The sequence below is a fragment of the Pediculus humanus genome, genomic scaffold (assembly GCF_000006295.1).
Source record: "Pediculus humanus corporis 1103172108306 genomic scaffold, whole genome shotgun sequence".
Taxonomy (NCBI): Eukaryota; Metazoa; Arthropoda; class Insecta; order Psocodea; family Pediculidae; genus Pediculus; species Pediculus humanus.
The window spans coordinates 747,181-773,578 of record NW_002987875.1 but is presented as its reverse complement, the minus strand read 5'-3'; the positions used below and the strand labels follow the sequence as shown (position 1 = coordinate 773,578).

The following is a 26,398-nucleotide window of genomic DNA, read 5'->3' as shown; positions in this document are numbered from 1 at the left end:
TATGTAGTTATTATTATTATCATCGTCGTGGAAATGAGTTTACAGACGACAGGTACTACTAACCTATACCTTTAGTTCGGACAAGGTTTTGGTTTTCACTGTCGGACGACGAATTGAACCTTTCAGTCAGTCATTCACAATTGTCTTTAACGCCATGCAAAATAATTATTTTCGGGTTTAAATGCGCGCCCTCCCTCTCTCCCCCTCTCCCTCCCTCTCTCTCTCCTAAAGAAACAAAACCATTTTGAAAAACCAATTATCATCATCATTATTATTATTTTAAACTTTGTTTAAAATAATATTAAAATAAATTTTTTTTTTTTATACATTTAAATAAATTTAAAATAAAAATCCGTTTTCGTTCTATTGCGTTTTTTTTTTAATAAAATTAAATTTCAAACGTAAAAATAAAAAAAACAACTTTAATGATAATAATAATAATAATAGTAAGGAAAGAAACAATAATAATAATAATAATAACCCGAGGTATATCGGTAACGGTTTTGACAAAAGATCGGCGGTGAGCGAGCTTAAAATCTATTATAAATAGATAATTCGTTCCATGGATATAAAAATAATAATAATAATAATAATGATGAGAATTATAATAATAATAATAATAACAAGTCCCGAGAAAATCTGGAAAAGTAAATGAAAATAAAATTGAAAAAGTTTAGAAAAAAAAAGCTGAAAAAGTTTAGAAAGGCTGTGTGGAAGATTAGAGAGGTTTCTCTGGATAAGACTGGAGAAGTCTGGAAAAAAATTCTGGAGAATACTGGAGAAGTCTGGAAAAAAATTCTGGAGAATACTGGAGAAGTCTGGAGAAAACTGGAGAAGACTAGAATAGTCTGGATATGCCTAGAGCAGTCTAAAAATTCTGGAGAAAACTGGAGAAGTCTGGAGAAAATTCTGGAGAATACTGGAAAAAACTGGATAAGACTGGAGAATATTCTGGAAAAATCTATGAAAAAATTATTATCGAAACATTTATTCGTAAGGAATCGGGTAGAATTTTGGAGAATAAAACTCCTACAAGTGCAAATGCATGGAATCTCGCGTTGAATTAAAATAATAATAATAATATTAATATTAATAATAATAATAACAATAATAATAATAATAATAATAATAATTCTATTCTTTTTTTTTATTCTTAAGCGTGAATTGTATCGTTTAAAAAAAAAAAAAATTATTGTTTCGTGACCGGAGCAATCATTTCGATCGAGTCGAACGGAGAGAGAGAGAAAGAGAGAGAGAGAGAGAGTTGATAATGAGAAAAAGTTTCATACATGTGCAAATGTGATCGATTCCTCCCCCTCTCCCCTCCTCCCTCAGCCTCTTTCTCCTGCTCCCTTTTTTTTGATAGCATCTCTCCCCCTCTTCCGATTTCCTCCCCCTCCTACCCTCCTCCCCCGGAACCGACTTATCAAAAAAAATGAATTTTAATTCAATCGATTCGAGCATGCCAGATCAGATTGTTTGAAACAATATATACATACACACATGTATAAAAACTTGTAATGCAAAAAAAAAAAAAAAAAAAAGGAAAATGTCACGCATATCTTTTTCGTCTCAGTATGTCCACCATTACGGTCAAAACGGTAAAGGAAAACAATAAAATAAAAAAAAAAAAATCTCCCGTGGTGACCCTTCGCTTTTTAATAGCACAATAACTTGAAAAAATGAAGAGAGAGAGAGAGGGGGGGGAGAGAGAGAGAGAGAAAGAGAGAGAAAATAAAAACCGAATTACAAATCCCCTTCACGTTTACAATAATAATTACATATGCGTTTCAGTATATCACGTTTACGTTATTACTTCATGAATTTGAGAATAAAAAAAAAAAAAAAAAAAAAAATCTCTTCAAGAAATTGTAAGTAATAAAAAATAAATAAATAACCAAAACAATAAAAAAACTTGCTACACACGAAAAAATAACAACTTTGCACACACGTATACCCGGTTTTCATAATAATAATAATAATAATAATAATAAAGCCATTCTTTCTATCATGGGGCGTATCATGTGTGCGGCGACGGCAGCGACGGCAATTCTTACGCATATTTACGCACATACACGCATGCATGCATACGCTCGAATGGAAAAGAAAAGAAATTCATATTTTCATCAACCACACACACACACAACACATATCGAACCGCAAAAATTATGAATTTGATTTGATTTTTCTAATACCCACCTCGGATAAACAAACAACATTTTTAAATACGCACACGCACGCACGCACGCACAAATTTTACCTCCATCTTTCTTTCATTTTCCTTTTTCCTTAAAAAAGTTTTCTCTTGGGCTATAGATTTCTTTCTAATTTATATCAATATACGTCGACAATTCTCTCCGATTGTTATTAATATCTCATAGGAAAAACTTTATTTATTTATTTATTCCTTCTTTCTAAAGAAAATCAAATTGTGAAAATTTCCGACAAAGAAGAAGACGATGGGGAGGGAAAACCGAGTGGAAAAATTTTACAACCGCAACAAATACGACGAAAACCATTCGGAAAAAATTTCCCTCTTTCACGTAAGCTTTGAAATTTAAGTCGAAATTTAAAAAATAAAAAAAAATCCCTTACGCACGCACAGAGAGAGAGAGAGAGAGAGAGAAGAACAAAAAAAACACACACACGCACACGCATTCACACAAAAGGAAAAGTTTTTTTTTTTTTTTTTTTAAAAAAAAAGTGAAAAGGAAAAAAATAGACAAAAGAAAATAATAATAATAAATGAAATGAAGAAAGGGAGGAAAAAAATTTACCCCCGGACGCTTTTTTACAAAAAATTTACTAAAGCAAAAAAAAAAAATGAAAAATCCCCCCCACTTTAAATGTGACGACATATTTTCTTCTTTTATTCAATTTATTTAACTCGACTTTTCCTTTCCTTTTCTCGGGAGAATCCCCGAAGAAAACGAAAAAAAAAAAAAAGTTGAGAGGAAAAAAATAAGAAAAAAAAAAAAAACGTGAGGGATTATTTTGCCGATGGCACACCCCCACACACATCTTATAAAAATCACAACCCCCCCCCCCGATAAAAATCTTGGAAACCATAGAAGGGTAGGTCGTAGCGCGCGACAAACGAAACCGTCAAACAAACGCATTTTGCCTAAATGATGATAATGATGATGATCGAGAGAAATCGAATAAAATCATTTTAAACCCGGTCATGAATGACTTCCTCAATTTAAAAAACATTACACGGACTTTAAAGGGATCATCTAAACTAAAGGGAGGGGGTGGGGAAAGGGATAGAAAGCAGAAATCTTTCCCCCCCCTTCCCCGGAAAAAAAACCTGTGGGAAGGGAATAAAGTTTTTGGATGTTTAAAAAAAAAAAAAAAAAAAAACGTAAACACACACACGCCACAAAAAAAAAATTCAATTTAGTTCCTTTTAACCGCAGGGTCAACTCCTCTTTTGCTCCTTCCCCTCCCTCCCCCCTCTCTCTCCCTTTCTTTCTCCCATCAATCCATCCGCACTTTTAGGCTTGCCTTATCTGTGAGATAAATAAGTCGGGGGTGAAATGTTTGGATGTGTTATGTAATATATCGATACACTCATCCCCCCACTCTCTCATTATCCTCATACGTTATTTTCATTCATTTTTTCCTTCTTACTCATTCTCGATTCGAAAGAAAGAAAGAAAGAAAGAGAGAAAGATGAAATATAAAAAAAAAATAAAAAATAAAACTCACGAGGGGGAAAAAAATAAAAAAAATAAAAAAAATAGTAAAGATCGAGAGCAAAAAGCTGAGAATTCACCTTCGATAGATTTCTTTCTTTCTCTCTCTCTTTCCCTCTCTTTCTTTTTTTTCTTTCTTTCTCTCTCTCTTTTTTTTTTATTTCGTTCCCAAGGGTTTTCCCAGTTTTGTTAAGATTTATCTTTTGATTTTCCTTTTCTAAGAATGCTTTTACGAATTACCTTTCTCTTTTTACATTTCTCCCCATTATTTCATTTTATTTTTTATTTTATTTTTTCCGAACCGGGGGAAAACGGGGAAAGAGACAAAAAAAAAAAACAAATAATAATAATAATAACAATGATAATAATAATGATACTATTTGTGATATAATAAACCTTTATCTAAGATAAAAAAAAAAAAATTAGTCGTCGTCGTCGTCGTTGTCGTTGTTGTCGTCGTCGAGAGTGCGAAATGGAGAGAAAGAGAGAGAGAGAGAGAGAGAGAGAGAGAGAGAGAAAGAGAGAGAGAGAGAGAGAGAGAAAGAGAGAGAGAGAGAGAGAAAGTTTTCGTATAATATTTTATAAAATAAAATTAATTCAATCGAATTTATTGCGTTGAAAAAAAAAAAAAAAAATTTTCTTTTCTTTTTTCTGTAAGCTCCACATTCGCATTGTTTCGAATCGCGAAAATAACGAAAAAAAAAAAAAAAAAAAAAAAAACATTTTTAATGCCTGAAATCTTTACAAGATGGCATTCGAAGATAAAAAAAAAAAAAAATAATAAAATAAATTAAAACGAAAACTAAAAATTTAGGTGGTTTCTTGCATATTTTATACGAAAAACTTTACGAATTCGCTATACAGATGGAAAAGAAAAGAAAAGAAAAGAAATTTTTTAAAAACAACTGTTTACCCTCGTGCTCGTTTTTTTTTTTTTGTTAAACATCACCCAACCCGGCGGTTTTAAAATTATTAATTACACCGGACCGTCAAAGAACAAACGGACCTTGCGGTCACGATTTAAAAAAAAAAAGTAAAAGAAAAAAATTTCCAATCGAGGTCTAGAGGGTGAGAAATACCAAACCTGAATATAATACCTGTCATAGTACCTTTTGGGAAAATAATTGAGCCACCCACATTACAGTTTAATAAAAAAAAATAAACTTTTTGTTTTTTTTTGTTTTATCTTCGGAAGAGAACAAAACATTTTTTATTTCGAAACGTACTGAAACCAATCAGGGAAAAGGAAAATGAGGGGAAGGTGGGGAGGGAGGGGGGAAAAAAAAGGAAAATACAAACAAAAACACCGATTCGGACGAATTCAAATAATAATAAATTCGTAATTAAATGTCCAACTGACTGACTGACTGACTGACTGACTCATCCGACTTACAAAAACGGAGATTAAATTTTTTTTTTTTTATAAATTACGACTACAACAACAACAACAAACAGGATAGTGAAAAATCTTTATTGCAAATTTAAAAAAAAAAAAAAAAAAAAAAGGGGGGGGAATGACGGATATCCGATCGACCACTTTATGTGATATCCCGAAAAACCCGGATTGATTTATGTACGAAAGAATAGGCAAGAAATTCATAGGATTTAAAATCCCGTGAAAAATTTTTCGTGAATTAAAGATATAAATCTTTTGACGGAGGGTTTTGGAGTTTTTAAAAATTACACGGCGATTGAAAAGACCCAAATGGCGGGGGGAGGGGAAACCAAAACAAAAGAGTTTTTGGAGAAAAAAAAGAAGCTTTTGAAGAAAAAAGATAACAAAAACAAACCCCATTGTTTGTTTGTTTGTTCGTTTTAATAATGAATTTTTTTTAAAAAAAACCTTTCTTTCCGCGCTCTCTCGACGATTAAGACTCCAGACTATTATTATTATTATTATTTTGTTTTTCTCTCTCTTTCCCTGACCCTGACGCGACCTTTTCCACCCCACCCCCCCAAAAAAGGCAATGTTTCAACTGACAAAAACAGTCTTCCTTTCTCTCTCTCTCTCTCTCTCTACCTTACTCTCCGAGAAAAACCCTAAATGTTTTCACAGCCAACAGTATTAAATTAATCGCCGCGGACCCTCTCACTCACTTTTCCGACTATTTAACGCTTATTGTTTCCCAAAAAAATTTTTTTTAATATCCTACGCATAAAAACTTACGCACACACGCACGCACCCGACGACCCTACCGACCGTATACAACAAACGTAGTTAAAAAAAAAAAAAAAAATTTTTTTTCGACGGGATTTTAACAAATATCTGCTTCAACCTTTTTTCCTCCCCCTCTCTCCCACCCTTATCACTCCCTTCACATATATTTTTTCTCTCTCTTACACAGGGTTAAAAGTTTTTTGGCTTTTCTCCATGTTGCTTTCTACTCAGAAGAAGAAAAAGAAAGAGAGAAAAAAAAAAAATTTTTTTCGAGTTAGAGTCATCGCGGGGTGGTTTCCATTATGTTAAACGTTAGGCACGCTCAATTTTGCTAAAAAAAATTCGAGAAGGCGAAAAGACGAAAATCTCGTTTCCGGGAACGAAAATTCATAAGGTAAAATTTGACACAAATATCACATCACGAAATTTTTGCTCATTACCCATTACATAAAAATTAAAAAAAAAAGAAAAAAAAAAGAAGGAAAAAATTGAACAAAAAGTCGTTTAACTTAAAAGCATTACGTAAAAAAAAAAATATATATATATATATATATATATAACAAAAAGAGAGAGAGAGAGAGAGAGAGAGAGAGAGAGAGAGAATCGAATCAAATAGAATTTACGAACGAAGAAAACGTTATAAATTTCAAAGACCTTTTACATAAACGAACGAACGAACGAACGAACGGGGAATAATTAGTTAATTTTTTTTTGTTGTTTCGAACAGAACAGATAGAAAGAAACGTCTCGCCGGTCGGTATACGTTGCCTGCCTGCCTGCCTGACCGAAAGAGTAAATAAATGTTTAAAAACAACAACAACAAAGAGAAATTCTTACTTACTTACTAAATGATAATAATCCTTTAAAATCGGAGCGATCAAAATGTGAACAGTCTGCCACGATAAAATAGTAATAGTAATAGTAATAATAATAATAATAATAATAACAATATTGTTTTTATAAAATCGTGAGTAATAACTGAGGACTCGACTCGAGGAAAAAGAAAAAAAAAAAAATTTCACCATTAACAATGCAATTTAAAATTGGTTCTTAAAATAAACACACTTAACAATTTAATGAAAAACGTTTTTTTTTACTTTTTTTATTTTTAAAAAGGGAATTTCTACCGCGGTATCCTTTCTTCGTTGCCTACTCTTCTCGGCAAACTTTTCTTGCCGTGACCCGATCGCCGAAAATTTTCTTCGGATATCCTTTCGGCGTCGGCTAAGGAACGAAACCGGACGAAACCATTTTCGTCTACGAGCATCGAATTGGGACTTTGCCTTTCCCTACCATCTCTCCCACCTTCCCTGAGAGTTTGAACTCCGTCCCGACTCGTCATTCTCCTTTTCTCACCTTGCGAAAATCCCCCTGCCATGGTCCCACTTTTTTTCATGTTAGTATGCGAACTCCTATCGTGATTCCTATGCATTTTCTTATGACCCATCGTGAACGACCCGCGATTCGAATCGTAAGCATCGCTCTCGAAATAATGGCTATCCGTTTTCGAAATGTTCGAACCGCGATCCGAATTTGTGTCTTTGTCGTAGTCGAAATGACCGTTTTCGACGCCCAAACGATTTTGAAACGTTCCGCTGTGGTATCCGATGCTTTCGTAACTCACGTGAGCCGGGATGTGACTCGTCCGTGAAGCATCCGAATCGCTCCTGTTCAAATTCGACAGACCCTTACGAGTCAAAGCGTCTTTTATTTCAATTATTTCCGAACCCGGACCGATTTCGTCGTAATTATTCGACTGATTTTGATTCAAGTGCCAGGGTAAATTTCCATTGTGCCTCTTGGTTTTCCGCCTATCGTACGAATTGTTTACGTGATCCGCGTTTTCGAAATTTGGAATGGGAGTTTTCGTTAATTCATTACCTATGTTATTCAACGGGAAAGAATCGTTATAAACCTTTTTACCCGTTCTCAACGAATAATTATGAATCGCTTGATTCGTGTTGCAAACCGCCGGGTAAATGTCGTCTATGTTTTCCTCGGCGTTTCTACACGGTCCGCATGGGAAAAGTGCGAGACCCGTCGTGGAATTTTGTGAATTTGTTTCTTTCTCGTCTACTTCGTTGTGCAACCTTTGCATCGCCGCCCACGATAATAAATAACAAATTGCTATTTCGATAAGTCTAACGCTAAAATGATAAGCCCACCAAACCCACCGTTGCATATTTTGATTTTGAGGATCTAAAAACGAATAAGAATCGTGGAGACCGACGGGAACTCCGAACACGCCGTAGACTTGAACGGCTGCCATGAGGAGTATGAGCATGGCAACGGCGAGAGTTATTCTGATGGCCAAGCACAAAACGGCCGGCCGATTTTTGTGAAGTTCGGACGTGGTGGTGTACAAAGAACCGAACATTTCCACTTGCTTTCGCGACGCCGCATTCGCTAAATTCTTATAAATGTACAAATAACTTCCCCCCAAAATAATGCAAAAGAGTATGTAAATACATTGACACACCAAAGGCAGGTATTTCGTACCCGAAACGTCAAAAGTTAAGTCACTTGTCACATCCAAACATATGCACAACGTCACGTGTGAAAGAGACATGAGTATCAAGCATATCGGATGTTTGAGAAAATTTGAATTAAAAAGCGACACGTCCGCCGTTTTTATCAAGTACAAAAACATAATTGAAAATGATGTCGTTATTAATGGACACGTTATGTTAAGCAACAGATGAGATATTGGCTCGGGATAAGAACGAGTCGTATTGTAAGCATCGTGAAATAAATACACGGATCGTAATATACCAATCAATGCTATTATGACATGTATACTAATGTAATAGGGGCGAGATAATAAATGTTTGTAAAATTTCATAAGTATTAAATTATATACGGCATAGAGAGAGAGAAGTGTAAATAAACTGGCAATTAAGTAAACATGAATGTCCCAAGCAACAACCCATAAATATAAAGCATTTTTATCGTTGACTTTGTGCGATTCCGAATCGTACACCTCTCCGTCTTCCAGAGGATTACGCTTTTCCGAATTTGACATTTCCACGACGTTCGTCAATTCGCTTTCCACGACCGTCATCGTTTTGTTTCCTTCCTCCGATTGCTTCGACGACGCGTTGTTCGACACCGCAGAATCCTGAGTTTTGTTGTTGTTCGGTGTTGTCGGCGCCGTCGTCGATGATGCCATCGTCGACGACGAAGATGGAGAAGATGGTTGTTCCACAGACACGTGATGATTCGTTCTTTCGGGTGGCGGCTTAATGATTTCCGGCGGTTTCGGCGTTCCCTCGCGAGGAAAATTTGGTATAAAATTATAGTCTTTCCGAATGTTTGGAAGACTTTTCGAAGTGTGCTCGTAACTGTGATGACCGTGACGTGAATTCGGTCCTGAATATCTGTCGCTAAAATCTGGGACATCGTGTCTCCTTCCGGAACTTCCGGAAAGAATTCTCGTCACACTTGGATATTGTAGTATTGGCACAAAATCAAAATCCGTATCGTTTATTTGCCTCACGGGGGCATTTTCTTTATTGTAATTATCACTGTTATTATTTGAGTTGTTACCATCAGAGTTGATAAATTCTTTATAAGCACTATCAGAAACATGATGGGAATTTGGTCGACTAGGAGTGTTCAGAGCCTTTTTACCACTAGGCTTTGCTTCAGGAACCATAAAATCAGGAGGTGGCAAAGGAACTCTTTCCTTATTTTCATAATGAGGTCTGAAAAGCGGTGGAGGAGGCATGGGTCTCCTCGCATTGTGGCTGTTTGATTCTGAATTACTACCTCTCAATGTCGGCTTTCCAGCAAATGGATTTAAATATTCTGGAGGTAGAGGAGGTGTGAAAAAACCAGTTCTCGCTGGAGGTGCATATGAGGGAATTTGAGGATACCTAGGACTGGAAGAAGGATATTGATTATTACTAACATCTCTATGTTTTACATGTTTTGATAATTTTACATTAACATAAGACGGTGGTTTTTCTGGAGTGCTTTCCACTACAGTAAAACTTGTAGGCACAGGTTTTTTATCGACCAAACTACTATTTAAAAGTTTATTTTTTGGTGTTATCGTTGAGGGGGGATAATGAAATATTGTTGGTTCAGTACTTAATATTCTTTCAGAATTAAATAAAGCTGCTTGTATCGTAGATGATTTATCCAAATTAACCAATGAACACTTTGATAAATTAAAAAAATATAAAAATAACAAAATAGAAAATAACTGATTTCTTACAGTTTGCAGTGTGCTGATGTATAACATCACTCCAAGATTTGATGCCATTTTTCCTAGTTTTGATTTCTCTTAAATTCTCCTTCAAACCTTGTAAAAAAAATTTAAATTCCAAACCTTTTTCTTCGGCGAGGAAGATCCAAATGGTAGGTAGACTACATCTCTCATGATTAATCCACACAAGAAAATAAAACATAAACTAAGCACAATAGCTCAAATAAACAATTAGTTTTTGATTCTGCCATTATCACTATAAATAATAATAATTATACGTATAAATATATAATTTGGTTTTCATAAATAAAATTATAAATTTAAAACTTTGTATTATACCAACTATTCACTCATAAAAAAAAAAAAAAAAAAAAAAACCGTATTGATGGCAATGCGTCCATTTTTTTAGGCTTCGAAAACTATTCGCATAACAAAATAATTCATAAAATATTTGAATTGATAAAAAATAACCGATTTTATATATAAAACAAATGTAAAAATATATTTATACACCACTACCGCACGAGAACAAACGATAATTTAACTTATTCATTCGTTAAATTGTAAAAATATTATTTAAACCTGACTGGTATTCAGGTCAAAACAAAGGATTCTTGTTTGGAAGTATCTATTAAATGAGGCATTTGAATTAAAAACTTTAAATTATCACTAAATATATGAAAAAATAAAAATAAAAACTATAAATGCACAATTTAAAATTAATAAAAATTATCTATATATATAAACGGGAACCGTTTATCCGTCCGAATAGTCACGAGCCGAACGAACTAATTCTCAACGTCTGCCATTTTGGCAATACCATCACATCATGTCATTATTATTAGAGCGCGTTCAGAAATCGTAAAATATCGACTTAGCGGAAGTAGCTAGTAACTAACGGCAAACGGTCGGTCGGTTAATTCCTGTTTTTCAAATTTTTTTCTTATTTAATTTAATTTTTTAGATTTTTTTATTTCATTATTAATTAAATATTAAATTTATTTTTTACTCGGGACAATTGTTATAATTTTAAATATTAAATAACGTTTGTACTCCTTTTTAAATAATTAAAGAATTTAAACTTGAATAAAAACATTTATGTCATTAAATCAAAACAAAATTATTTTCATCAAGTAAATATTTAATAATGGTTATTTTTAATACATTTTGGAAATAAATCAAAATAAATTAAAAACTTAAATAAATAACAATTAAGTTTTGTAATTACCATAAATTTTTTGGTAACAATTAAATGTGAATAAAAATTACAAGAAAAAACTCTTTTTTATAGATACTTTTATTATAATTCTAATAATTCATTTCAATTTTTTTTTTTTTTTTTTTTTACAAAAATAAATTAAATAGACATTTATTACCAAATAACAATTGTTTATAAGTACAAAGACATCAAAGTATAAAAATTTACAGAGAATGAGTTCCCATATATTGAATATATATTTATATCAACAGTAAATAATAATAGAAAACAAGAAAGAAAGAAAGAAAAGATTTTTCCCTTTTTATTTATTTAATATTCGATATGTTTAATTATTAATGTTTCTCTCTCTTTTTAAAACAACATTTAATAAATTTAATAATTGCAAGATTTTATCATAATCACAAAGGCTAAAAAAAAAAAAAAAAAAAAAAAAAAATTTTATACGTCAAGAAAAATTAATAAATATTTATCATATACATAATAATATAAATCCTTTAGTAAAATTAAAATAATAATGCCAAATTTTACATTTTAATCAATAACTACTTCCTCCTCCACCTCCTACTCCTCCTCCATTTAAAAAAATTTTCTAATTTTTATTTTAAATAAATTTTAATTTAATCTTTGGAATAAAAAATAATATTACAATAAGTAAAAATTAATTTTTATTTTCATGCATTATTTACAGCTTTTCCTTTTTTATATTAAATTAAATATTATTATTATTATTATCGAACGATTTTCTTTTGTGAGGTCAAAAAAAAAAAAAAAAAAAAAAAAAAAAAAAAAACCATCATCAACCATATTTGGCCATATTTATTATTACTTTCTTTTCATATCATTTTATTTATTATTCGTAGATAAATCACTGGAATCGTAATTAATTAACGCATAATTATTATTATTATTATTAATTACTTTTCTCTGCATTGCTTTTGTCTGTGTCATTTTTTTACAATTTAAAAATAAATAAATAAATAAATAAAATCAATTTTTTTTTTTTGTTTTTTCCCCGCCATTTTATATATAAATCATACTGAGAGGTTTCTTTGTTTCTCTTTTTTTTTTTTTTTTTTTCTCATATACTGGAATGTGAAATTTTATTATAACTATTATTATTATTATTATTATTATTACTATTTTCCTTCTTTCCTAATTTTTGTTTTTTTTTTTTTTTTTTTTTTGTTCGTTGACTAGATTGAATTCGTACTCGGTCATCCCCCTTCAATCGTTTGTTCTTTGATTTATGTTTATCATTTCCGACGTGCTATAATTAACAAAATAACTAAAATTAATTCATTGTAAACTCGATCTTAATTTAATTTTGGGGGGAGGGGGGGGGTCCGATTGCACAAATTGAATGGATTTACCTTTTCCCGCATTTTATGTGAATAAATAAAAATACGATGCCCAATAGGAAGCAAATGGCTCCGACGACTATGTATGCAATACCTAAAAATGGATTTTTACCTCCTAAATGTGACGTTGTTGACAATATCATTTTTTTCTTACCCTCGAACGATTTAACCTGATAAGCTAAATGAAAAAAATTAAAACATACAAAATGTATATATTTACGAGGAGGTATTTCTAATTATTTTTGTAAACATGACTGCTACTTACAATAATTAACGATCAAAGTGTAATTTCCTTTTGGCAAACCCGATTTGAAAGGTTCCACACTGTGATCGACTCTCCTGTAAAGTTTTCTAAATGTTGGCAAGGCTGCAGTTCTCATCCAAACGATTAAATCTTCATTTTGCAAACCGTTGTTGTCTGGATTTTTTTCATCAAGTTCCCATAAATTTTTTTTCCAGTCTTTTGGCTTTGAATAATTTTGAAAAACTAAACAAACAAAAGATAAAAATTATATCATATCGATTCATCATTGAGAAAGTATATTTGAATTAATAAAAAAAAATTCCATCAAAGGATTATTATTACCTTGTTTTAAATCTCCAGGAGGATTTCTAAATTTAATCGTTTTGTCCGAAGGCCATGCAATCCCGATATTTAATAATGGAACATTTTTATCTTCGTACATTAAAGTCAATTCATCTAAAAAAATTTTAATTAAAAGTTAAATGTTTTTTTTTGTAAAAATGAATAAAATCAAAAATAATAATAATATAATCATTACCACTGAATAAAGAATTAGCTATAGCACCACAAGGCACAATTGGTTTTTTATTATCAAATGCAAATGGCTGACAATCGCTCGATGGAGAATCGCTTAATATTCCCCTTAGTTGATTATCATCTCTTGATTTGACATACCTACGATGATTTTGATAGAAATTTGTCAACCCATAAAACATCATAACTTCTCCCTAAGGATTAAATATAATGAAATTATTATTAAATTTGAATAGGTTTATAATAATAATAATAATAATTGATTAATGGGAAACGTTACATTAAAAGATTGATTCAAGGCAAACTTAATACTGCATTTACAGTCATCTTGTTTATGTTTATCCACTTGTGCACACTGTATTCCATTGCTGTTAGTACAATCTGTATAATCATAACTGAATTCTTGAACTTGGTCAGATACATGAAGTAAAACAACTCCAACTGGTATAAAAGCTATTCCGATAACGAAAAATGTAGGAAGTACTGTGCTAGCTGTGAGAATCGGCTGCCAGGCAGGTAACCTCTGTTGCTTGAAGGCACTATCTAAAATTTATAAATGCATGATTGAACAAACAACAATTCAAATCCATGTTAATCAATAAAATACAATAAAGTATAATTATTCTGACAATCGTTTGAAGCAAAAGTTTTTAAAAAATGGTTTTTTTTAAATATAAATAAACATTATATTTGATGACATTTTAAAAATTAAAATTTGAAAAAAAAATTTGTTTTGTAAAAATCAATGATAAAAACAAATAAGTAAAAATTTCCACCCAAAAGTAAACTCCCAACAATTTAATCTACATTTTATTGATTTTGACAATTTTATTTATGACATTATTGATTAAAAATCTCTGAACTTTCCACTTCATAAAAAAAATGAAATCAATTTAACTTTTTAAAATATAATTTTTGTACAATAGAAAAGTCCTTTATTGAGATGTTAATATTCGTATAAATATGAGATATTAAATAAAGAAATGAATAATGACATTTACTTGAAAAATTTATTTCTATAACCTTAAGTATAAAACAGTTAATCATTCATTAAGAATAGGCAAGGACAATTTTTATTACCTGATGGACGTTTTACATTTCCATCTGTTTCCGTGACGTTTCCTGCCATAATTTATTATTATTATTATTTTTTTTTTACGTTTAATTAACTATCAATAAATAAAATAAATCAATTAAAACAAATTTTAATTATTTAAAAATGCCAAACATTTTTTTTAATTTAAATTTTAAAATTTTTCTGCTCTGTACAGTGCTAATACATGACGTATACGTTCAGAAATAATAAACGTCTTGTTGCCCTACATGTAAAAAACTTAACACATACAAAAAAGGCGGGAATTTAATTGCAATCCTACGTTCTTTAATGTAAAATATTTATAAAATAAATTAATAATTAGTATATTAAATAAGGATAATCAAAACTTTATTTATTTATTTTTATTTTTTTTTAACAACTTTAAATTAATTGATGACAAGAAGTACAAAAAATGAGTGACGATGATTAAAAAAAAAAAAAAAAAAAAAAAAAAAAATTAATTATTTTTGTAACTCACTTTTAATAATAATAATTTTTTTTTCTTTTTTTTGGTTATTTTTTTCTTTTTAGTTTTTTTTTTTCTTTTAAATATATATATATATATTTTTTTTTGTTTCGCTTTCATTAATTCCGCTAAAGAAAAAAGAGAGAAAAAAAAAAAGTAATAAAAATTGGGTAAGGTTTCAGCAAAACTGAGCTGAGACATTTTTTTTTTTTTTTTTTAATATATTAACTGCTTTGCTGATTACTGCACAATCATTATTAGACATGCATTTTGTGATAAAATTGTACAATCTGAAACAAAAACAAAAGAAATTTTAATTCATCCTTTTGAAATAAATTAATTCTCAATTTTTTTTATTGGAAAAAAAGTTATACCTTCAATTTGATAATACACCTTACATCAGTCATCCAACGTTTGGGAGAGCAAAAAATTAGCTGCTAAATTTTCATTTTTGTCGCAAGCAAAATATGCTTCCAAAACAAGGTGTTCGGGAAATCCTAAAGCTTTTAACTATTTTAACAAAAAGTTAAAAAATTTAATGGAAGAAAAAGAGAATAAATAACATTAATATATAAAAAAAAAAATTGATTAATTGTTACCCTTTCTATGGCTTCTTTATCTTGTGGTGTAACTTGTATAACACTTGGAGGAAATACATTTGATGCTGCTCCACCAGAAACCGGGTTTCCCCCTGCTGCTGGAGGTGCAGGTGTAGCTCCACTACCTAAAAAAAAAAAACAAAATTACATTTTTATCGAATCATCCAAAAAAAAAAAAAAAAAAAAAATTTGAAAACTAAAAACTATTGCATAAAACATTTTGAACATTGTGTAAAAGTTACTTTTGTCTCCCTCATTTTTAAAATACATCTACCCCCCCTCAAAAACAGGATTTTTGTATTTACCTGTACCAGGTTCGTTAAGCATTCTAACAAATGCATCTTGATTTTGTGATATAATTTGCAGCAAAGCTGGATTTGTTTGACCAATCTGTTGTAAGACTGCATTTAATAATTGTGGATTTGCTTGAATGACTTGTCGCATTTGTTGGAATTGGGGTTGGGATCGAAGAAACGCCAAAGGATCTTCTTCGTTTCCGCACGTGTCCGGAGTGAGAGGATTTAAAGTATTTTCCTCTCCTCCAACATCAGAGGATTCTGTATCATCAACATCTGATGGTATTCCATTCAAAAGATATTCAACAGCACGATCTGGATTATTGAAACTTGCCCTGAGTGCTCTTTCGACCTGCAAAAAAAAAAAAAAAAATCAATCCCATTGTGATTAAAAATGAAATATTTTACATTTTAATTAATATTTTCTATTATTTTTATCATGGCGATTACAATTTTCTCTTTTTTAATACTGCCTAATATTAATAATTAAATTTTTATCCTAACAGATCGTTTAAAACACGAAGCACATGTACATGCGACTGTTTGAAAATATCGAATAATCCTTTATATTGTTCAATTAAATAAAATTGATAAGTGTATATGTCAAAAATTTTGTGTAATGCTTTTAAATATATTTGTGCATATGTTAACAAAAAAAAAAAAATGCTGAAAATTGATGTATTTATTGATCACATGTGCAGGTACTAAGTGTACAACACATTCTCGAATGTTACTTTTATAACTTCATTGATTATAAGTCATGCATTTACTAAATTATAAATAACACAATAATTTCATTTAAACAAATTTCACTAATTATTTAATTTATTGTACAATCATACTCATCCTTTCGTCATGAAAAAATTGTATATCGATATTTATTTCAAACGAAATTAAAATAAAATAATTAAATTATACATTTTATCTTTTTTTACCTGTTCTTTGGGATATCCCATATCCATAATATTTCTAAGAGATTGATTATATTCATCACCCATCAACAAGGCAGATTCAGCTTGACCAAAGCTTGCACCAGAGTTGACATTCTCCGAAGCAGGAGGTTCATTGCTAGTTGTATCAGAAGTTTGTTTTTCACCTCCATCACCCGTACCGGGAGTAGGAGTCGAATCTGAGGATCCTGCATGTGTTGCTGGAGGCAATTTCGGTTTGGTTACCATAACCACAATGAATTTTTTTTCATCTATCTTATATTCACTCAATGGGGTTTCATCAGTCAAGATTTTACCAGCGTAAATCAGCCTTTGATTAACGGCTGGATAGTCTTTACCCTTTTCTGCCTCGATTTTTTCTTTGAGAACTTTAACCTAAAAATCAAAAAACAAAATAAAAAATTCAAAAATTCACCCACCAAATTTTTTTGAAACATTTACGCGCTATTAAACATCACAAACAATCGTTACTGATTAAAATCTTATTAAATTAAATCGAATTTATAATTAATTGAAATTTACAAATACTTTCGAATGAGTGGCGAAGGGGGAGGGGAGGAAAAAAACGTTTTTTTTTTAAATTTAAATATCAATTCACAATCACTCTAACCAAAAAAAAACGAAATGCAACACAAAAAAAAAAAATTTTTTTTTTTTTTCCCCCCATTTATTAAATTAAAAATGGTGTTCTTACCGTGACATTTACATCGATATCTATCGTAAAAGTTTGCTGTTGTAAATTTTTAAGAGTTATAATCATTTTTCATATAAACACCTAATAATGAATTAATCAAGAAAAACACCGCAAATTTTCACAATTTTGATGATTCTGCACCTCTCGGTACATCGCCATTAAAGTGATGTCATCTCTCTCTCTCTCAATTTTCGTTTCCGTTTGATGACTTTTGCTAACGTTCAAATTTGCTCTCGACAATGATGAATGAATACATTCGAGTAAAAATTTCATTTTCGTATTTCTTTTTATTTTTTTCGGGGGAAAACATAAAATGATATTTTTTTTAAACGAATTTAACAAAAAAAAAAAAAAAAAAAAAACGTTAATTTTATTTAAATGTCGTCGTAAATTCAACAACAACAACAACAACAATAATAATTACGACTTAAATCGTTGATATATATATAAAAATATAATAAAAGGAGGAGTCAGAGTTAAATTTTTTTGGAGATTGCGCTTTTCTCTTTAAAATACAAAAATAAGTTTTTTTTTTTTTAAAAAATATGAAAAGATTTCATCTCACCTCAGGGATTTCTTCTTTTTACATTCAAAGTATTGATGAATTTTAGAAAATTTTCAAAATAGACAGAGCTTAACCCGGGACAAAACATACGTTCGTGTCGAAAAAAAAAAATTATTTTTTTACAATATTTTTTGAAATAAATAATTCAAGTCGAAAATTCAAATAAAATATATTTATAATATATAAATAATAATTTAAAAAAAAAAAAAAGATGGCAAAAGGAAAAGGTAATTTATTATTATTATTTTTTTTTTTTTAGGGGGGAGGATAGCGCTTGTTATTAAATTTTAAAAAATTGTTTTTTAACGTTTGATTTCAGGTGGAAAAGGTGGAGGTGAATCAGGTGGTGGTGGAGGAGATGTAAGTTTTAGAAAATTTATCTTATTTGTACCTGTTTTTTAAATAATCTTTCTTACATCATTTGCGTTATAAAGAGAGTTTAAATAATAAAAATTTGATATTAAATATATTTTAAAAAGCTCAAATTTTTCATGCAAATACAAATATTAAAATTAATCGTGTAATAATATTAATTGTTAAAAAATAATTTTTTTTTTTTTTTGGGGGGGGGGTAAACAATTATAAAATTAAAGTTCACCGGAAATATTGATATTATTTATATATATATATATATATATATATTGAAAATTTCGTAAGGTTACAATAGCCACCTGTTGGATTAAATATGAATTAAAAACATTGTTTTTATGATAAAACAGTTTATATTATTGGAATACGCCGCAAGCTATTTCCCCCCCCCCCATTTTTATTTATCTTTACGATTAAACTAAGAAATAAATTTTAATAATTATTTTTTCCAACATTTTGTTTTTTTGATATGAAAAAAAAAAATTCACGATTTATTATTTAGTATAAATAATTCCAAAAAAAAAAAAACTGTTTTGAAAAATGACGTAACGAGTAAATAATACACGTAGTAAGCATTTATTCCAACAGGTGTCACTAAACGTTGAGTAAGTTTTATGCAAACAAACGAAAAAAAAAAAATTAATGACGTAAAAAAATAAAAAAACAATTTAAATTTCTTTTTTTTTTTCCATGGCGGCTTACTTGATACTCTTCCAAAAGAAAAAAAAAATTATAATCAATTGTAAAAATAAATAATTTAAAGAATCCAACAAAAAGATTAGAACTTATTTAAAATTGGCTTGCAAACTTATAATAAACTTCGTAATTTTAATTTTTTTCTGTGAAAACAATGTTGGCAGCTCTTATTTAAGAGACCACATCCACCACCTCAAAATATATATTATTATCTAAAAATTTAATTAATCGATAATTATATTACTCAAAAAGTCATTTGAAAACAAGTAGAAAATAACAACAATAAGCAACATAATTATTATTATTATTATTCTTTTTTTTCCCTCCCCAGAAAAAAGCATCTTCGGGAGGTTCTGGCGGTGGTAAAGGGGATCAAAAAGCAGGAGGAGGTGATAAAAAAGCAGGAGGTGGAAAAAAAGGTGGTAAAAAGTGATCCATGGACAGAATTTTTAATTATGACCTAGTTGTTGTACTTTTCAATGTTTTTTTTTTTTTTTCTTTCCTTAATTAGTAGTTTAAGTCTTTTTTCTAGTTCCTCTGGGTTTGAATGAAAGGTAAAACAAAATAATAATAATAATAATAATAAAATTTAAAAGGTCCAATTCATCATCTTTTCCTAATTAACGATCACTTTAAAAAAAATTTCGTACAAATTCAAACAAAATACTAATAATAATAATACACTTTTTTTTTTTTAAAAAAATAATAATTATTTTTCTAAATGATTTTTTTAATCTTTTTTAAATAATATATATGTATTTTAAAACCTTAGAATTTTTATACGAAACAAAAATTATATAAATAAATAAATAAATAAATAAATAATAATAATATTAATAACAAAAATATAATCGTTTAAAACAAAAACAAAAAAAAAATTTACTTATGTTTTTTCTCTTCTTATAATTACTATTATTATTAGCATTACAATCATATTTTAAATAATAAAAATTTACTCACGTGACGTAAAAAATAACGGTTTTCTAATTACACGACAAAATTTTCCATTTTAACGGTTATTTACTCTTCTTTTTACACGTTGATAAACAACAATATCCGAATTTTAAAAACTTTATAAATATTTATATTTTTTTAAAAAAAATTATTCAAAAACGTTTTATATTCTTATATAAAATATTACTAAATAATAATAATAATAATAATATTAAGACTGACGTAATAAAAAAAGAATAACAAATGACGTCATAATTCTATTGATCTATTTTGATTTTAAATTTATTTATTAACAAAAGCAATGATTATGATGATGATGATGATTATATTTTTATTGAACAATTTTAAGTGTGAAGCCTTTGAACAAACAAACAAACAAACAAACGCAGTACAAACATTTCAATTACAAAAAATAATAAACAATAAAAAAAGAGTTTTGTTGAATGTTAAATGTAAACGTTAATTTTGGTCATGAGTATGAATTTCATTCCAAATCCATCATGTATCTATCTATCTCTTTTCCTTTAATTTATATGTTATACTTTTCATCATCATTTTTAATATTTTATTCATTTACTACCTCTCTCTCTCTCTCTCTCTCTCTCTTCCACACACAAAAAAATTAAATGTGAATAATAATAATATTTAATATAAAATGTGTAAAATATTATATGTGTTGACATATTTGTTAAATATATATATATGAAATGATTGTAAAAAAAAAAAAAATAAATAACAAAAACAGGTGAATTATTTAAAAAAAAGCATTTAATAAATGTTAATAATATGTTTGTTTGTTTTATTATTATTATTATTCTATAATATAATTTATGATGAGTTTTTTTTTTTTTACTTTTTGTTTGTTATTGCTTGTTATTGTTGGAAGTTTTGCTCGTGCACATTATTAAATAGTGACAGACAGACAAACACAATGTAATTGTGTAACAGAGTAATTTTTAATACATCAGACAAATTATAATCATTTAAAGTGCCAAAATGTTTTATAATAACAATCGAATTCAATTTGGGATTAACATTATAATTGTTACATTTCACAAAATGGCGGTTACGAATCGAATGAAATGAAATAAAAAACAAAATTTTTAAACGTACCTTTGGTTATTTTATAAATTTATTTACATTCTATCGAGACTTGATTCACAATAAAGAAACAAAATTATCGCCGTGAAATAGTTTTTAATAATTATTTGTTATTAATTAATAAATTTTTTTTCTGTTAATAATATTATATTCGACAATAACTACAAATGAAATTAAATAACTACACGAGTGCTACCTGTCGTCAATATGACAAACTAATAATTTGAAAATAACGAATTTAAGTTAACGTCTGTCGTCTGTCGCCGCCTCTTTTAACCGTAGCAAAACTTCCAATAAATAATTTTATTAATTGATTTTTTTTTTTTTTAACTTGATAATAATTAAATTAAGACGCGATGTGAAAAAAAAAATGTTCGAAAACAATTTTATTAGAATTTAAAAATCATTCGCGAATCTGCACAATGTGACAATACGAAATAATGTTATTTGTGAAAAAAAAAAAAAAAAAAAACATTTTTATTTATGTTATTAAATGTAACATGGAACGCTTTTAATGTTTACAGCAAAAGATAATAATAACAAAAAAACGTCTCACATCGTGTGTTAAAATTTAATTTAATGTTTTTATTTATTTAAATAAATATAATCTCAAAAAATAAATAAATTATATATATATATATTAAACGAGCTTGTAATTTTACTATTACGGCAGTAATAATAATAATAAAAATAAAAAGAATTTACGTTAATAATTTTCTTTTTTTTTTTCCTCCTAATTATTACGATCTAAAAAAATATCAATTTTCATCCTTATTTATATATATTATTAACAAAAAAAAAAAAAAAGGTAAATAATAATAATAATAATAATAATTAATCTGTAGTTGACGTTTAGTTAAAATATTATAACGTTCATTAAGAAGAATTTAATTAACTTTTAAAATTTGTTTTTGACTCGTCGTCGTCACTCATTATTATTATTATTATTGTAAATTTTCATATTTTTTATAAAATTTAAAACGTCGAAAACTTTTTCTTTTTTTCCCTCTTTTTTTGACGTAAAATAAAAAAAAAATCAAACCGTTTAAAAACCGTTTTTTAATAATAAAATATTTTAATGTAAAAATTATTAATAAAAAAATGGAATGAAAATACATATTTTTTAAATCATTTGATTTCAAATTTAAAAAATGACTCAGTTTTATTTCCCAAACAAAAAATTAATATCATTAAAACAAATTTTCCACGATTAGAAAAACAGAAAAAACAAAAAACAAAAATTTCCACAGTTTTTTTAAAAAAATGAAAGATAATTTAAAAAATAAAATGTCGTCGTTGTGTAATTAACTCCTACACATATCATTAACATTAATTTCAAAAAAAAAAAAAAAAGGAAAAATTTCCAACAGAAATATAATTTACAATTACTTTACAACTAAAGTATTCCCCCCCTTCCCCTCCCCCCCAAAAAAAAAATAGAAACAAGAGGAATTATATGGTGACGTTGTTCTTTTTATAATAATCTCGTATCGATAATGCCGGATCTAATCCAAAACTCATTTTGATGACGTCAGATATCATAGCAAACATGGCGCAACCATTTCCTATGTGATTCAATACGGTCATGATTCCTTTGTTTTTAAATTCTTCAACGTCCAAACGGCTCAATATGAGATTTAACACGGCCACCGATACCTGTACATGATTTTTTTTTTTTTAAAAATATATTTTATCAAAATAATCGATACTCCCAGCGAGAGAGAGAGAAATAATAATAATAATACATAGATTTGTAATTGACAAAAAAATAAAAAAAAATTCTTTAAACTTTCCGTGACGTTAATTAATTATAATTTGTTACTAAAGACAAACAAATAAGCTAATAATAATAATAATAATTTTACACGCATCACGTGACGTAACGAATTCTAATTTTAAAAAAACAAAGATGGACGACGATGACGAAGAAGATGTTAAATAATTCTATTAAGGAAGTTTTCCATGATTTCCGTTTTGATCGTCGTAAATTAATTTCAATTCGTTATTGCTGTATTCGATTCCGAACGAGGATATAATAACGTTGTCTAAACTTATTAAAAATATTAATAAAAGTATCGTGTCGTTTAATATAATGCAAATCTTCTGTTCCTGACATTTTTTTACGTCAAGTCCTCCGATAACGAGAAATAAAATCCCTACGATCACCTACAACAAAACAACCGAAAGTGGAAAAACAATTTTTTTAATTAAAAAAAAACATTATTTATATATATATACTGTTCAATTTTTCTAATGACACGATCGTTATTTTACAACAACCCCTGGTTTAAACATGTCCGACTATTATTCGTCACACCCCCTCCCCCCCTTCCTTTACTTATTAAATACATTTTCTAACGGATTATTTAATACTACTATATAATACCGGAAATGAAAAGTTTTCCCGAATCGGAAAATGTGAAAACTAATTCATAATCCGTAAGAAAATATAAAAAAAAAAAAAACTAAATAATTAGTAATTATCGTCGTTAGTCATCCAGGTCAGATCAGGTCAGTTATCGAGGTTAAAATATTTACACGACATAATTTTTTTTCCATTTTCTTTTTTCTTTTCTTTTCATTTTCTTTTTCTTTATTATTTTTTAATGCTGAATCTTAAAAAAAAAAATTGAAATAAATAAATAAATAAATAAAAAGCTACGACAAGCAAAAAATAATAATAATAATTTTTTTTTTTTACTAAAAAAAACCTTTTCTTTTCTCTTTTCTCTTGTTCCTGCCACGATTCCTGCTGGGTAATAAATATATATATATATATATATATATATAATTTTCCTATTGAAAAATGATAATCGTCAAAAAAAAGGAAAAAAGGAAAAAAAGGAAAAAAAGGAAAAAAGGAAAAAAATAACAAATTTTAGTTTTTTCTCTTTCTCTCTCTCTCTCTCTTTTTCCTCTCTTTTCTTTCCTTCTTTCTTTCGTTTTTGTATTATTTACGCCGGAAAATATAAAAGTTTTCTTTTTTTTTTTTTGTAATTTTAAAATGGTGAAAGCGAGCCAAAAAGGGAGGGAAATTAATTTATTTAATGCACGAAAAAAGAGCCAAATGTCTGATTCGAGGGGGGGGAAAATCAATAATAAAAACGTCGGAGTGCTTTTCAAAAAAAAAAAAAAATAGTCAACTCTAATAATAATAATAATAATAATAATAAATAAAATGATTTTGCCAAAAAATTTTAAAATTAATAATAATAATAATAATACGTATATTGATGTACGAAAAATACGACAAACATCATCATCATCATCATCATTGAAAATTTTTACATTTTGTCCTTATGAATAAAAAGGGATTTAATTGATGATGATAATAATATTAAATTTAGTTATAAATAAATAAATAAGAAGAGGTTAATGAATTTAAATAAGATATCTCTTTCACTCTCGACTAATAATAATAATGATAGTTAAACTTAATAAGGGTTGTTGTTGTTGTTGTTTGTTCAACGACGAGTGGTAATATTTTTCCAGTTATTTTCACTGGAACGTAGAAAACCTAAACCCGACATTAAATTATTATTGTTGTTAAGATCAATCGAAGAAGTGAATCGAGCTAAACTGGGATCGAAAGCGCTGATTAATAAATTGATGGCGGTTATGGCAATTGAAACCCCCGTCGTGAAGTAATTGATGTAAGTCGCCGAATTTTTATATTCCAGTAAATGCAATTTGCAGTCTCTCATGAAATTTAAAGAAAGTAATAATATTCCAATCAAAACCTACAAAATAATAGTCTCGAAAAAGAATGCTTCGAATTTGAAATGGGGCACGGATCGACAATAAGAGAAAAAGAGAGAAAAAGAGAGAAAGAAAATTTTTTTCAGGCTTACCTGCAATATTAAAGATGTCGTTATGAGTCCCAACATCAAAGTGTAAAATTCATGTTTGTGTCCAACTTGTAATATATATTTTAACTGGCTGGCATTTGCTGTGAGAAGAGCTATATCTAACATTCCTTGTGCAATTGTCTTCTTCGTTGCATATTTATTAACATCCAGAGGTTTTTCCTGTAAATAAAATTAAGACTAATGTAATCACAAAATGTAATCAATGTTTTCCCTCCTCTCTCTCTCTCTCTGTTTCTCTTTCTTTTTCTTTAAACTACTACTTCTCTACTACTACTACTACTACTACTACCACCACCACCACCACCACTACTACTACTACTACTACCACCACCACCACCACTACTACTACTACTACTATCTGTAAATAAAATTAGTTTAATGTAATTACAAAATGTAATCAATGTTCTCTCTCTTTCTCTTTCTCTCTCTCTCTCTCTCTCTCTCTTTGTTTCTCTTTCTTTTCCTCTAAACTACTACTTCTCTACTACTACTACTACTACTACTACCACCACCACTACTACTACTACTACTACTATCACCACCACCACTATTACTACTACTACTACTACTATCACCACCACCACTACTACTACTATCACCACCACCACCACCACTACTACTACTACTACCACCATCACCACCACTACTACTACTACTACTATCTGTAAATAAAATTAGTTTAATGTAATTACAAAATGTAATCAATGTTTTCCCTCCTCTCTTCTTTCTCTCTCTCCCTCTCTCTGTTTCTCTTTCTTTTTCTCTAAACTACTACTTCTCTACTAGTCCTACCATCACCACTACTACTACTACTACTACTACTACTACTTATAAATATAATTAAATCTAATGTAATCACAAATGTTTTCCCTCCTCCCCCCCTCTCTCTCTCTTTGTTTCTCTTTCTTTTTCTCTAAACTACTACTTCTCTACTACTACTACCACTATTACTACTACTACTGCTAATACTACTACTACCACTACTACTATTTGTAAATAAAATTAAGCCTAATGTAATGACAAATGTTTTCCCCCCTCTCTCTCTCTCTCCCCACACTCTTTTTCACTACTACTACTACTACTTACTGGAGATGTACAATTTGCACAACTTGTAGTATTATCATGACCACAAGAATTTCTAACAAATCCTTGATTATACATTTTTTTTTTAAGGTACAAAAAAGCAAATTGTCTAATGTGAAACTTTGTTCACATGAAAGTAATATATATATATAAAATTGTTTTGTTTAGCAACAACGTTAATATTAAAATTTAATTTAATTATTTTTTGTTCAACTCAAGATATTATATACAGAAAAAAA

General features: G+C 28.8%; 4 protein-coding genes across 4 annotated transcripts; all 4 read right to left on the bottom strand.

Annotated features, from left to right (window-relative positions):
* Positions 1-6,979: 6,979 nt before the first annotated feature.
* On the bottom strand, positions 6,980-10,240 carry Phum_PHUM577770 (uncharacterized protein; the record flags this gene model as incomplete). Its single annotated transcript, XM_002432188.1, has 2 exons — positions 6,980-10,018; positions 10,163-10,240. The coding sequence occupies 2 exons, from the start codon at positions 10,238-10,240 to the stop codon at positions 6,980-6,982; spliced, it is 3,117 nt and encodes a 1,038-aa protein (XP_002432233.1).
* A 2,269-nt stretch (positions 10,241-12,509) lies between these two features.
* Positions 12,510-14,468, bottom strand: Phum_PHUM577760 (Cell cycle control protein 50A, putative; the record flags this gene model as incomplete). The annotated part of the gene is made up of 7 exons (XM_002432187.1): positions 12,510-12,552; positions 12,656-12,821; positions 12,909-13,130; positions 13,230-13,343; positions 13,426-13,615; positions 13,702-13,964; positions 14,423-14,468. The coding sequence occupies 7 exons, from the start codon at positions 14,466-14,468 to the stop codon at positions 12,510-12,512; spliced, it is 1,044 nt and encodes a 347-aa protein (XP_002432232.1).
* Positions 14,469-15,382: 914 nt separating this feature from the next.
* On the bottom strand, positions 15,383-17,588 carry Phum_PHUM577750 (uv excision repair protein rad23, putative; the record flags this gene model as incomplete). Its single annotated transcript, XM_002432186.1, has 5 exons — positions 15,383-15,493; positions 15,583-15,707; positions 15,888-16,230; positions 16,814-17,203; positions 17,523-17,588. 5 exons carry the CDS (start codon positions 17,586-17,588, stop codon positions 15,383-15,385), a joined length of 1,035 nt encoding a protein of 344 aa, XP_002432231.1.
* A 5,071-nt stretch (positions 17,589-22,659) lies between these two features.
* On the bottom strand, positions 22,660-26,237 carry Phum_PHUM577740 (Ninjurin-2, putative; the record flags this gene model as incomplete). The annotated part of the gene is made up of 5 exons (XM_002432185.1): positions 22,660-22,863; positions 23,332-23,373; positions 24,840-24,947; positions 25,059-25,235; positions 26,163-26,237. 5 exons carry the CDS (start codon positions 26,235-26,237, stop codon positions 22,660-22,662), a joined length of 606 nt encoding a protein of 201 aa, XP_002432230.1.
* Between the last annotated feature and the right edge of the window lie 161 nt (positions 26,238-26,398).